This window comes from Rhopalosiphum padi, chromosome 3 (genome assembly GCF_020882245.1).
Source record: "Rhopalosiphum padi isolate XX-2018 chromosome 3, ASM2088224v1, whole genome shotgun sequence".
NCBI lineage: Eukaryota > Metazoa > Arthropoda > Insecta > Hemiptera > Aphididae > Rhopalosiphum > Rhopalosiphum padi.
In genome coordinates, this window is record NC_083599.1 from 28,608,531 (window position 1) to 28,623,986 (window position 15,456).

Here is a 15,456-nt window from a genome sequence, read left to right on the forward strand (position 1 = left end):
AACACGATTCAGTTCCAGTCAATATTCCGTTGGTACTTTTACAAAGTCAAAATAGAAAATTCCCCGTAATTTTCAAAATAACGGGGGAAAAAAATTAAAGTTAAAACGGGAAGTTTTTGACAATTTTATTGGTCTTGGTTGTCGGCTATAAATCGATTTTGTTGTAATTAAAAAACGAATAACACCATAAATACTTGAAATTTTCAGCAAATGTCTATATTAGAAATTTATATGTATTTACTATTTGAAGTTAAAGTTTTGACGAAATACAATATACACGTACTTTGACATTCTGTAATAAAAATTTGTCTTTTTTATAATTAAAGATCGAAAATGTAATAAAATCCACATAAGTAGATCCTACTGAAAACAAAAAAATATATAAATAGTAATTACAATTACTTCTTAGGAACATTTAAAATTCAAGTAAATACATAATTTAATTATTTTTTTATAATTCAAAAATATTAATCGTGTGGATACCAAACATTTATCGATGTGTGCGATTACCATTACCTACATTTTTTTTGTATGTACACTTAATACATGATTTCTTGTAAGTTATTTCAAGAAGTCAAGAAATAAAAATGTTTGAAAATATGATTACAATTTTTTTATAAGCATTTTAAGTAAATAATTTAACGTTTCAAGGAAATTCATAAGTCATGAAAATTGTGAAAATAATGAGTAATTAAAATTTTAGTTTTAATATTACAATTTACAAGTATACCTTTGAATATTAGAATAGTCTTTATCTACATCGTGAACAACACTTAAAAAAATATATATTATTATATATTTAGAACAGATTCCATTGCTACATTAAAATTTAATTATTTACCTTTTAAGTAATTATCACATTCAATGATTTCTTCATTTTTTGAGATTTTCGAACTTGAAAAATCTCTTGTTTATCAAGATACTTTGTATAAAACAATGAGCGTTCTACATATTCTAATGTGTACGATTTTTTATAATTTACTTAGTGTTCACCAACACATTTTTAACCACGCCTCTTTTGTAACAGTCTGTATAAAATAGAAAGGAATTTGCGTTGTAAAAAACACCAGATCCGTTTGGGAATTAACCTTTTTGTAAAACGGGAGCTGATAGACTACGTCTACATATTCATCACCAGGGCTCGGGACTTAAAGAATTTTCTTAGGATTGACTTAAAATGTAGCAGAATACTATGGAAATGTTGATTGTTACAACACGTTTAATTATGAAATTTGAAAGTGCTTTTTTTGTTGCTTTTTTCGTCGATTTTTTAAAAAGATGCTTATTTCCAGTTTTTCTGATTATTTTTGCTTTTTTAACCAGTTTTTCTACTTTTTCTAGTTTTTTTCAGAAAATTTCCTCTAAAAACAATAAGGTAAAATATCTCGAAAGTGAAGTTTGATTTTTTTTATAGTCTAAAGATTTATTATTTTTTTTTTTTTGATTTTTTAGTTAGAAACTTTTTCTAATCATTTTGTTTCAATATTATTTGTAATCTTTAATTATATTATTTTTAGCACAGTTACAAATTATGCCTAGTACCTACTTTATCATGTAAAAAAAGATTTTTATTTTTTGATTAAATATTTTTGCTCAAATTTAAGTTTTTTAAATGCTTATTTTAATGCTTATAATGATGTTTTTAAGCGCTTATTTTAATGATTTTAAGTGATATAAGTCCCTAGCCCTGTTAATAAGTGTCAATTTAATATTATGTAATTTATTAATAAAATTATTTAAAAATGTGAAATAGTAATTAAATATCGTTAATTTTTTTATTCTTCATTTATTCTGCATGTTACACTTATGGAAGAACCTAGGTAAACCACCAATGTGTACAAATTGATCAGCCTTCCCCCCCCCCCAAGACAAATCCTAGCTACGCCACTGATAACATGTACCACCTGTGTATAGTAAATAATTATCTTTACTCGACTATATGCATTACATAGCCACTGGCTTACGATTTTTAACATTATATACAACTAGATATAAATTTTGCTCATACACACCTATATACATTTTCATTTTTTCATTTTAATACCTCAAAATTGTTAATGGTTTTTGCTCCGTTCTAGAAACCAGACATGGTGGAGGAGAAGTACGAACTTGCAGGAACGAAATCTGACCATCGTTGCCGGCGGAATGCTATTAGCGTCCTCGTTCCTGGCTCTAGCTCTATCCACATTATTATTGAATCATAGCTGCAATGCAGGTAAGACAAAGAACGTTTTATGTATAAATAATTAAGCACTACAATTAAATAACGAGCACTATTGGTAACAACAATAAAATACATGTACAGGTAAGTATAAGCATATAAATTATAATAGTATCTAGTAAAAATATATGACTAATGACGAAAAATCTGAAATACAGGGAATATCTGCAACATATTAAAACGTAATTTTATTGTGTATCCATATATTATATAACTATTCTATTTAAATCCTCCAGACACACACTTTGTACATTTACGTTACAAATTACAATGATATACATAATACGCAGTCGGAAATCGGTATTGAGAAAATGTGTATAAATCAATATTTTATTGAACATAATACATAATAAATAATAATATATAAAAGGCAGTGACGTATATACGAATTATTTTCACTATTTGGCATTTTGGCTGCATATATATAACTGAAACATTTTTTGGGAGGTTGGGCGGTATAATTATGACATAAATAATACAAATAGAGGAATTTTAATTTATAAATACATATTTATTACTACATTATATACATAGTAAATTAAGCAAAATGCATAATAAAATGTTTTTGATTGAATCTGAAATTTCACTATGGGCCCAGGCCTATATACGCCATTGATAAGAGGTGCAAAACGTAAAACAAATTTAAAAACACAAAACGAAAACTAGAAAATGTATGTTATATTATAATATACTTCGTGGCTCGCGTAAATGTAATAGGTATCATTATTGTTTCTAAAACGATCGCGCATTCACGCACCTATATAATATTTATTAATTATTAATATAATTTTCGTGAAATACCAAAATACCATGTTTAACTTTACACAATACACGTCATGTTTTATTAAAGTTTTTTCAGAATATTCTTATATTTATTATTTATACTGTTCAGTTTCTATATTTCTTTGCGGTTCATAACAATATATATGTATTTAATGAAATTAAAAAAAAATACTCAATTTTAAAGTAAATTATAATTTACTAAATTTAAAGAATAATGATTAGAAATGGTACTTGTTTATGTTTTGCTAGTTTTTAATGTATTATTTCATCTATTCATCTTAAATATATCCTGTATTTTATCTGAAATATTATATTATTATAATTAATTATAAATTGTATAAGTAAAACATTTGATTATAAATACTATTTATAATCAATGGTAAAACTAATAAATAATAATAATCATACGTGGTAAATACAAAATTATTGTTAGATCTTAGATACCTACTATATAATACTATTATAGAATAGTCAATAATCAAAATTCATAACATATTTCATAAAAACACACTGTATAATCACTTTTTGCTAACCCATAGAAGTAAATCAATATACATTTTATTAAAAATATAAAATATTTTTATAATTTAATTTTTAAAATATTAAATGTATGATATCATTACACTATACAATAACACATTTAAGTTCTCCACAGGACCGGATTATGGTCATAATATAAGGGACTATAACTTATGGCTAATTACTTTTGGTGAAGCCCTTTTACCCAAAACAATTTGGGTAAATTGGATACACTGTGGCTTCTTTTGACTTGCGGCTCAAGGCTATAGCTCTCCTAGCATCCCCTTGATCCAGCCCTGCTTCTCTGTACCTAATAAATAATATATTATGATAATATATATTAAAATCTATGTAGGAGTGAACCTACACATGTATACTTACGTGTTTGTTGTTAAATTTCTTTAACTAATTAATTTAAAATAATATCGAAGTGAGAGCCAGTTAAATGATAATAATACTTATAACTATATAGTAACTATAATAACGGCAATTTTATTTAGCTAATATTATGTAATATGTATTAATTTATAAATATGATCGGTACATAAATTATTTACAACATTAAGTCGACCAGGTATCCAGCTTAATTATAGCTATTATAAATTATAATTATGTGCTTCACGTTGCACTTTCATAATATTATACTATTTATAGGTACTAGGTACACATTATTAATTAGGTTAGTATAACGATAATTTAATTTAACTCGGTTATGCGATTACAATTTTCAATCGATTTTGTACTTCCATAGAGAATATCCCACCGATATCAGCTGAAAAACATGGTTTGATTCGCAATTCAAGAAGTTTGTTCCAGAATGAAAAAAACGAAAATCAAATCCCGATTTGTCATACAGCCAGTTGTGTGAATACTGGTAGGCATCATTAGTTTGATAAACTAATCGATTATAATTATATTAATTTATAAAAAAAAATTTAATACAATGTTTTTATTGTTTAGTTGGTAAATTATATATTTCTGTATAATTTATATGACTTTAAAATTGTATGATATTATAGCGGCTTTTATAATCAACAATATGGATCCTTCAGTAGATCCTTGTGATGATTTCTATCAGTTCGCATGTGGTAATTTTATAAAAAATACCATTATCGACGATGACAAAAGCTCTGTGAATATATTCGACACAATTCAAGGCAAAGTTTCGAATGAGCTACGAATGCTTCTCACTGAACCCATTCAATCGGATGAACCAAGACCTTTTAGAATGGCGAAGTTAATGTTTAAATCGTGCATGGACATTGGTATAATAATCGACAAATTGATAATAGTTTATATTATACAGTCACCTAACATATATTATATTTTCATATAATCGCTATACACTTAATACATTTTATGTTAAAAGAAAAAATCGAAGAGAAAGGCTTGGAACCGTTCAAGGCAGTATTGAGAAGCTTGGGAGGATGGCCGGTGTTGGACAAAGAGGAATGGGACGATACGAACTTCACGTGGGAAAAAAGCACGTATAAATCATTTACTTTGGCGGGCTATTCCAACGAATACTTTATTAAATTCAGCATCACTTCAAATCCAAAAAACAACACGATAAACTCTATTACAGTAAGCAGATCTAAATAATACAATATTCAACAAAAACAATTATAATAATAATTGTAATATATTATAATAAATAATAATATATTATTGTTATGACTTAATGAGTATTGAATAACAATATAGGTTAATGCAAACACTATTTATATACAGTCTATCATCGTTCATACTGAGAGGAAAGGTAGCTTGCCCTCTTCGATTTTTTTTTTTTAGAAAAAAAGTGACGATGAGTGCATTTAAATACACATTTTATTACTTGAAATTTGTATTTGTTAAGAAGAGAGGATTAATAGTTTGACTTATCATTTCTATTCTGGTACATACAAATTAATATATAGATATCCCCTTATCACTCTTCTCAACTTACCTGAACTTTAAATACTTATAACTCATAAACTACTCGTTCAAATGTCAATTTGTATGTATCTATTGAAAATTTCAATTTGAAATACTTCGAAAAAATAATGCTTCAGAATATAAAATTAAAAATATATATTGTTATTTAAAAAAAGTTAAAATATTAAAAAATGTTGTTTTATTTCAATTGAATATAATGTAAAAAAATATTTTCAGAAACTTTTATGTTTTGAAATAATGAACGTTGTTTGATAAAATAATCATCCTGTATACATAATATATATATTATATAAATAAATCTGAAGTCATAACAAATTAAATGAAAAATGTTATAAATATCGATGTGATTATGTGATTTAAACATTATTTGATGTATAATAATATAATATCTAGGTAGGTATATATTATACATTACATAAAGTCATGATTATATCAAATAATATTATAAATAAACAATTTATAAGGGGAAAAATAAGTAACCGCTCTGCAGCTTTGTATAGACTATAGGTGTTAACTGTTAAGTATGCAGAACAATTTGTCATTGTAGAGTCAGTTACTATAATGTATGAGTTAAATTTGAATTCGTTGATCCATCATTACATAGGTACTAAGGTACCAAAAACAATTATGTCCGAATACAGCATTTAATTACGATACGTGAATTTTTACAAAAATCGCATTTATATCAATAATCACAGTCTCTGCAGTGTAGTAATAATTATATAATAATTTCTTCAGGCTTCAGTTAAACATAAAATGTTGAACCAAAAGACATTACCATCTTCCAGGAGAGTTAACTAGTTTTAAAAACCAGTAGAGTTTATCATACAACCGAAAAAATGTACTGTTGTCTGAACCAAAATAATGCGTTTTATGTGTATAATTGACTTGCGCCCAAATCATATTTCAGCTGGATCAACCGTTCCTGGCACTTGACTCGCAATACCTGATCAATGGCACCGACAACAAACTCGTAGACGCGTACTACAGGTACATGGTGGACATAGCAGTGTTGTTTGGCGCTGACCGACAGAGTGCCGCCAAGGAGCTGAGAGAGTCATTGGACTTTGAGATAAGTTTGGCCAAGATATCGATGACACTGGCCGAGCGTCAGGATAAAGAAAGTATGTATAACCCGATGAATATCGCTGATCTACAACAAAAGTTCCCGAGCATACCGTGGCAAGAGTACATGAACAAACTTTTAAACCCATTGACCATACAACAGGATGATATTATAATTGTACAATCACCAAAATACTTGTCAAACCTTGAAACCCTACTCAGCAATACGCCCAAAAGGTAAATAATATTATTTCAAATAACGCGTACGGCTTGGGGTTGCACGACCATATTCATGAAGATTAAAAATTTTATTTTATTTATTTTATCTTCATGATCGTGTTATATATATTTGTTATTATTGTACAGTATAATATTAAATTAATATACAGAGGACGTTGTATCACTAAATGCTTGGTGTAAAAACACACGTAGAAAAGTGATTACTCGTTCTATTGCAGACAAAATTCTGTTTTTATTATTTTTTACGAATTCAATTCTTTGTATATAAACATAATACTATATAAAATAATAAAAAGTTACAACTATTTAGAAAAAGTAAAAAAAAAAAATAATTTTTTATTAGTAAAAAAAGTACTAAATATTATTTTATTCAAAAACACACATGTGTCGTTTTGTCCATAATATTATCCTCAGTTTCCTACACGATTTTATAATGTAATCAGTAATTGCTGATGATTAATTGTTTTTCAAAATATCATTAAGATTATCTATATAAGCCCCTTAAAAACGCAGTTGAACTTTATTTGATTTTGTCGTCAGGGTCCAAGCGAATTACGCGTTTTGGAGAATTACAATGAATTCGGTCAAGTTTTTGACTGAAAAATTGCGATTAAGACAGAATGAGTTCTACGCCACGCTAAAAGGTAGCTCTGGGAGTGAACCCAGGTGGAACGAATGCTCGAAAGTGGTTAAACAAGTTTTTCAATTGGCAATTGATTCGATGTATGTTAGGCGGGTTTTCGATAAAAACGCTAAAAACAACGTTCAAGAAATAGCAAACAGAATGAGGGAAGAATTGTACAAACTATTATCGTCGAATGATTGGATGGACGATCAAACAAAGTAAAAAGTTTGACTTTTAATTCATATACGCATTTCCTATTATCAATAAAAATAATTATGACAACATTATTATTTTTGTTTTTTTTTTTATTACAGGAAAAACGCAATAAACAAAGCAAAGTCGATAACTTATCACATTGCATACCCCGATGAATTATTAGACAACAACAATTTGAATGCGTATTATGAAAATGTAATTAATTATATAGGACAAAACTAAAGTGCATAGGAAATTATAATACGATATAATATGAATTAAATCTTATAAAAATTGTCTTATGGGCATTTGGTTAATAATAGTGTATTGTTTTTTTTCCCAGCTTGAAATCAATGACAAAGATTATTTAAAATCAATATTCAATTTTTCTAAATTTATGACTGACTGCATGATTATGGAGTTAAGGCAACCTCTTGACATATCAGATTGGACGATGTACAGCCAAGCAACTACTATAAATGCATTTTATATACCTACTGTAAATAGTATCGGTATGTAATATTACAATCTATACAATAATTATTATATAATTATTCAGTGTCAACCCATATTGTATAATTAATGCCGATAAATCTTTAATTTTTAACTTAAAGTTGGGTGTGCAAATTACTAAATTATCAATTAAAAAATTGTTTAAGTAATTATTTTACTATTATTATTTACTATATTACAGGAGGTTAATTAAGTTTTTGTCAAAAAAATTGTATTTACTAAATGATAAAATTTTCAAATCTTATATATAGGTATACATAAAAAAAATTAAGACTTTCAAACTACAAAATAATTGAAAAAATGTTAAACTTTTCATCGTGCATACATATACACAAAACAAAAATACATAGTAAAATAAATACATTCATCGCTTGGCTCAAAATCTAAAAATCAATTGTTTGTACTATTAAATGCGAGCATTTTTATTTTTTAAAAAAAGGTTAAATTATATATTATTATTTTTTTTTTTAGAAATCAAAAATAAATATTTACAAATTTAAAATAAATACAGTTTTGATTTACCTATCTTCTGTAAGGTAAAAGCTTGTGTTGGTGATAAAGAGTTATGACATTTACACAGATAAAAATATACAATTAAGTGATTTCTTAAAAATGTAAATACATTCATTATTTAATTACATAGTTGTATTAAAACAGGAAAATAAAGAAAAAGTTTATATTTTAATAAAAAGCAAAGTTTCAACATAAATAAATTAAGATTAGGTATACAACATATAAGCGCAATCAAATATACATGATAAATATTAAATATGATAACAGTTCAACAATTTACAATACAGATTAAATATTAAAACACGTTATTATTCAGTTCTAAAAATATATATTTATATAAAAAGCCTTTAATATTAATTATTAATCGACTTACCTATAATAATATTTCTGTTAAAATCAAGAGGCATAAAATTATAATAACTTGGGCATGGGTATTGAATATTTTAAAGTTGTAATGTTTTAAATAGCTATAAGCCTATAACTAACTTTAAAATGATAATATTAATAAAGCATATGACATTTTCTAGATAATATTTTTACCTTTAAATTTAATAATAGGTAAATTTACTCTAATATTAAAGCTAACATCACAAAATGTGTTCTGTTGAACGCAAATTTGCTATGATCTACATTAATGAGACAGAGACAACACATGCGAATATAACGTCCTCTTAATGTAAAAAATTCATTTTTCTGGCTTTTGCGTTTGCAAAAATATTTATTATATTGTCTACATCTATTTCAGTAGTTTGAAGCCTTTCAATATTTAATATAGCCAATCTTGATAATCTATCCTGTGGGCCGTGATATAGTATTATGTAGATAATTTTTTATTAATTTTAGTTTTGAAAACGACCTTTCATCAGGAGCAGAAGTGACTGGTATAATAATAAATATCATTGTATCTGTAAATACATCAGGAAAAATAGTTGATAGAATTTCGTTCAGAATAAATAATAATAGATCTTTTATAGTCATTTCTTTTAAGATCACTAATAGTATCATTTGAAACAAAAAAACAAAAATATTAAAAAGTTTTTGTGAGTATTCTAATTATGCATTTGTAGTGTTTGCTCCAGGCTGGGCCCGGGGGCCCCTTAAATATACGTAAGCCTCGGGGCCCGTGTGAGCGGCATGCTCTGCACACCCGGTTTTTGCGGTACTGGCATAAAACAAATATATTATAATTTTGGTTTCTTTTTATGAATGAAAAAAAGGCTATAGTCATCTATTGAATAGTTTCATAATATAACATTATGCATTTATGCCAGATTTCAGTAAGAATATTACATCAATATCCTAAAAATTTTCATCACTTTGTAAAAACAAAAGAAACTTATCAAAGTATGCATTTACACTCCTTATATTACAACGTATTATACTAAGGTAGTTGCTGTTAATATTATTATTTAAACAATAAACATACATATTTATTAAACGATTCATAATAATTAGTTCTATAATTCAAGTATCTCTTCAAAAAATTTCCCATTGCAAAAAATAAGATTATTATATTATATAGACTATGAGTATATTAATTAAAAACAAATTATGTTTATCTTTAAACCAAGCATATCTATAGCCAGATTCACGAGTGAAAGTTTTAGTTTTGAAGAATACATTTCTGTTAAATTTTGTTAAGATATAATTTATATAAATAGCATTATTTTCTTCATCAACACTACCACCTGTTTTTTTAGTTTTCCTGAAGAGGTCAATCATATCTCTTTTGCTTTGTTTCGTAGTTAACTCGGCAAAAATTTTACTTGGCCTTGTATTGAGTTTTTAGTAAACACGAAACGCATTTACAACACCGATTTCCAATTTTATGGATGTAACAATAATTTTTACTGTTTTCTTACAATTTTCATTAGCGCTTTTTGTTCTAAATTATTTATTCTTTTTTTGTAAAAAATTAAGATCATTTAGCTGATTATGATTTTGCTCCTTTAATGTTTTATTTTTTTCCTCATATTCTTTATTTATTTCACTAGTTCTTGAATTTGATTACCAAATAGATCGAACTTATCACTCATAAAGTTGACTGAGTTAATGCGATTTCTGAAAGATTCATTTGTTACTTTGTTAGCAGATGATCCTCATTACTATCCATAGTAATAATGTGCCATTTTTTTAATTAGAATTATTAACGGCGTTTTTACATTTCATACAACACCATTTTAGTTTTGCATTTTTTGACATTTTTCTAAACGCCGATTTCCCTAACGCTAACGCAGTATTACCAAAATGGAGAAAGACATTAAAAATTGAGTATTTTAATTCATCATATTCATATATATCGTCATTACATATTTATTTTAAAGCACAATCAGTATAAGTGTAATAAAATAAATGATTATTAAAAGTTCTAAAAATAGTAGCAAACATAAAAATGACAACACATACAACGGTAATAAGAACAAAGTTTATAAATAAGCGAGTGATATGGAGCTAGAAACATAGATGTTGACGATTTACTGATTATTTACCTGATAACTTATATATACCTGATTAATAATTTAAAAAAAGATTTTTCACAAAGCCGAGAACTTTAGGTATATATAACTATATATATATACTTTATAAATAAATTTGAATCACTATATCTATATAATCTTTGTTATACATAAATATACGTATTATTTCAATTGTAGGTAAATAATATGATATAAAAACATTTAATTTTTCAGTAATACCCGCTGCTATCTTGCAAGGTGAGGTTTTGTCTAATGATCGTCCTCGGTACTTGAATTACGGTGCCATTGGGTTTATAATTGGTCACGAGATCACCCATGGTTTTGATAACCAAGGCAGTATGTACGATGGACACGGAAATGTAGTAGACTGGTGGGCGAAGGAGACAAAGAAACAATTCTTGGAAAAGGCGATGTGCATCATCAAACAGTATGGAAATTACACGGATCATGAAGTTGGTCTCAAGGTGTGTGTAATAAAATAAGTTTCTTTTATGACATTTTTTCTGAATTAATTTTGAGGTAAAATTTATCGTTTGATTAAAATTTAATTTTTCTTGAATTCTGAAAACCTAGTTGGCTAGATCTCTACATTTTAATGACTGTAATCGCCGAAAAATCAATTACTTATTGCATATTATACATGAATTTTAACTATGAATTCTAAAATGTAAAAACCAATCAAAAATATGTGTTGATTTTGATCCGGAAATAATCATGAGACAGAGTAAAAGAAAAACTATATATTTTAATAATTTCAAAAATGCAAATTATAACAAACGTGTTAATGATCAATTACAAAAATTTTAATACAATTCCAATAATTTTTCAATAAATTGTATTATTATATTATACCGTTCATGGCATTAATGTATTATAAAATATTAAAATATCATGTATAATTTATGTTATACTAATAACAGAAGCACCGAGTTTTTATTAATATAATTTGCAGTTCTCAATTTAAATTAGTAAAAAGTAGCATTCATATGCTTCTAGAACCCAAATATTGAGGTGCTGAGAACACAAAAACTAGTAGGAGCTACGGGGCGTAGCCCCACTCCCCATACAAATATTTATTTGTATATACATCTCATACATATACACATGCTAATATTTTAGTATGTATATAAACAGAAACATACCTACTTTTTCATTAAATTATAATATCATGAATGTCTACTAAGGTCATACAGTACTATGTATGAATCAGATTAAAAAAATAAATATTTTATTTGTTGACCTGCTAAAATAATTAGTAATTACCTATACAATTTATGTGTAATAAATCGTAAAAATTATTTTGAATTTTTAGCCATTACATAAAATGATCAAATTTACATAATTCAACTTATATATTTATTATATATATTAACTATACCAATTATTGAATTATCTATAATAATATTGTAGTATTTTATAGTATAATTTTACGATTACTAGTGGAGTTAGAATACTTTTTCAGTATTTTTGCAGAAGTAATTTTATTTCAAACATCTCTTTTAATATTTAATATCGTTTTAAAACTTGTTTATTATAAAACTTTACAAAATAGCAAACCTGGAGGTCTTTCTGTAATATTTCCATTCAGTTCACAATATGAACCTAACCTAACCTAACCTAACCTAACCTTGGCTCCAGTGTCATCAATATTTTTATCTTCCTAGGACTAATTATTTATTCTGTTTATTTTATTGTTCAAATTGAAAATACTGAACATTTAAAAGTATAAAATATGTATAATACTTCACATGAACATAAGAGATAATATTATAAAAAAGCAAATATTTTATTCAAAAAAATGTACAAACGTTAGATAATTATAACGAGTAGGAATATCTAGAAAATTATTTTTCAAGTTTTAGTGATTTTGACCTGGGGGGGGGGGTGCGAAATCCAGAGCTGAAGCACCTCTAAGCACCCCTTTAGTTGCGTCTATGGACTAGTATCACGATAATTAATAATGTTTAATATCTCATAATCTTTTTTACATATAAATTAAAAACGCGCCCACATTATGGCTACATAAGTATCTTTCGAGCATTAGCTACGCCAGAAAAAGATACATTTTTATATCTGAACGTCGTTGAGGATTAATTGATGTTCCAAAAGACCAAAAACATCGATTAAGTGTATTTTAAATATTTTATAATATCTATTATTTTCACAATTTTCATCATAGCTGTCAATAATTCTTTATTTAACCCTCCCCCCCAACGTAAAAATCAACGCCTCTACCATTCTATACCTTCGACCTAACCTAACGACTTATTTTCTGTAGATAAACGGAATTAATACACAAAGTGAGAACATCGCAGACAATGGTGGCATCAAGCAGGCGTATAATGCATACAATACGTGGGCCAGCGTACAATTGGACGCCGAACCGCGGTTGCCCGGGCTCCAGAACTATACACCGAATCAGTTGTTCTGGTTGAGCGCCGCTAATATGTGGTGCTCCAAGAATCGACCGGAAATACTCAAAAATTTGATCTTGACCAACGAACATGCACCCAACCACTTCCGGATCATCGGTTCCTTCTCCAATCAAAAAGAGTTCAGCAACGACTTCCAGTGTTATCTGGGTTCCAACATGAACCCGAGCAATAAATGCCAGATGTGGTGAGACCACCCTGCATGTATAATATAAAGTGCCAATCAGTTGTAGGTATACAACAATTTAAATGTTGTTAATTTCAATGACGGCTTATAATTATTTTCCTTTTAGTATAGCGAATAAGCATAACAAATTTATTGTATATTATATTAGTATATTATTGTTTTTAAAACATAGCATGACTACTAACAATCTACAACATGATCTTAACATAAAGCATGTGAATTTATTTTTCATATACTTAATTATTTTCAAATGCAGTAAAAAATAAAAAAAATAAAATAGTATGTTATTGTTATACAAGCTGTTCATGATTTGTAAAGTTGTAATAATTTTTGGTAAACTTATAAGTTATAATGATATCAAATATAAATATTTTTAACACATTTTAGCCAATAAAGTATGTAGCTAATAGCTATATACTATTTATATATATTATATAATAAGGCTCCAGTAGCTTTCTTCGGCTGTCCTAAACACCAGCCATCAGACTTTTTGCTGTTGATAAGTATAAAATAACGTTGCCTAAAATAGCATTTAATTATCTGCAAACATTTATACCGGTAGATTACGTTAGGAAAAATAGATATTTTAGTTCAAAACGATTTGTCTGTGGAATTACTTTTTCTATTGACAATTGCAAAATACTTTATCTATTTGGATAACCGAAAAATGTACTTACATATTATTGTATAATGCCCATACACTTTCCTACTTTTCAATTAATATGTTCTTAATTGTAGTCACTCCTATAGCTGACCGCAATTTTTCGAAACGATATTTTACCAATGGCTTCGTCAAGATGTTTGCAATCTGATCTGGTCATGGGCGTAACTAGGGGGAGCTTGGGAGTGCTTATAGCACTCCCAAATTGTCTATACTGGTTTAACTGGTTTTTACAATATTTGTAAAATTTCTGAATGCTAATTAATAATTTACGAGTATTGACCAGTAAAATTAATAATTTATCAAAATATTATAAATGGAAACTTCAAATGCGTTTATTATTGTAGGCTGTAAGACCCACAGTATAGACACAAATACGTAGAATCAGTAGGTTTTATTTTTAAGAGGACGTAGTACCCGCATTTGTTTCTTCGTCTTATACACGTACGACATGGCAAATTTTTGTTCACCAGTTTCATTATTGTACTGTTAGTTTTGATATTAAGGTGAATTGACCTATTATAAAATTTAATGGGAAGATTATTATCCAGGGACCCACGTAGTTTTTTAATGTTATTATTATTTTTAAGTAAGTTATGATCTTTTTGAAACTGTACATTTTAAAATGATCATAAATTCTAAATTCATAGCTGTTAGATCCTTGCAGTTAACAATTATTTATGAAAGATCTTTTTCTGTAATTCGAAGAGTGAAGAATTGACTTGAAACAAGCATGCAACAAAATCGTTTTAAAAATCTAGCTTCAATATATATTGAAAGAGAAATTACCAATAACATAAATACTGAAAACATTTTAAACAAGTTTGCATTAACTAATAACAGAAAAATTAATTTATTATAACAATAAATTAGTAGGTATTAAATTATGATATTATATACTAGGTATATTATATTAACATTTTTTTTTGTGTATAATAATTTTGCTTATCATAAATAATGGGGAGGGGCTTCTATTGTATTATAGGTTATAGCACTCCCATACATTTTACCCTAGTTGCGCCCATGAATCTGGTACTCTATCCCACAATGTACTGGAGTTGAAATAAACCATCATCTACAAATATTGCAA

General features: G+C 27.1%; 1 protein-coding gene across 1 annotated transcript; it reads left to right on the forward strand.

Annotated features, from left to right (window-relative positions):
• Window positions 1-1,806: 1,806 nt before the first annotated feature.
• Window positions 1,807-13,799, forward strand: LOC132924966 (neprilysin-2-like). The gene is made up of 11 exons (XM_060989401.1): window positions 1,807-1,820; window positions 2,079-2,215; window positions 4,275-4,397; window positions 4,543-4,788; window positions 4,893-5,107; window positions 6,369-6,760; window positions 7,304-7,606; window positions 7,703-7,799; window positions 7,927-8,095; window positions 11,300-11,550; window positions 13,365-13,799. Exons 1-11 carry the CDS (start codon window positions 1,807-1,809, stop codon window positions 13,707-13,709), a joined length of 2,292 nt encoding a protein of 763 aa, XP_060845384.1. The 3' UTR covers window positions 13,710-13,799.
• Window positions 13,800-15,456: the final 1,657 nt, after the last annotated feature.

Excerpts from the sequence above, each read along its gene's own strand:
- LOC132924966 (XM_060989401.1), top strand. Across the intron at positions 5,108-6,368 it reads ACACGATAAACTCTATTACA|CTGGATCAACCGTTCCTGGC; the intron begins GTAAGCAGATCT and ends ATCATATTTCAG. Across the intron at positions 7,607-7,702 it reads TGGATGGACGATCAAACAAA|GAAAAACGCAATAAACAAAG; the intron begins GTAAAAAGTTTG and ends TTTTTATTACAG.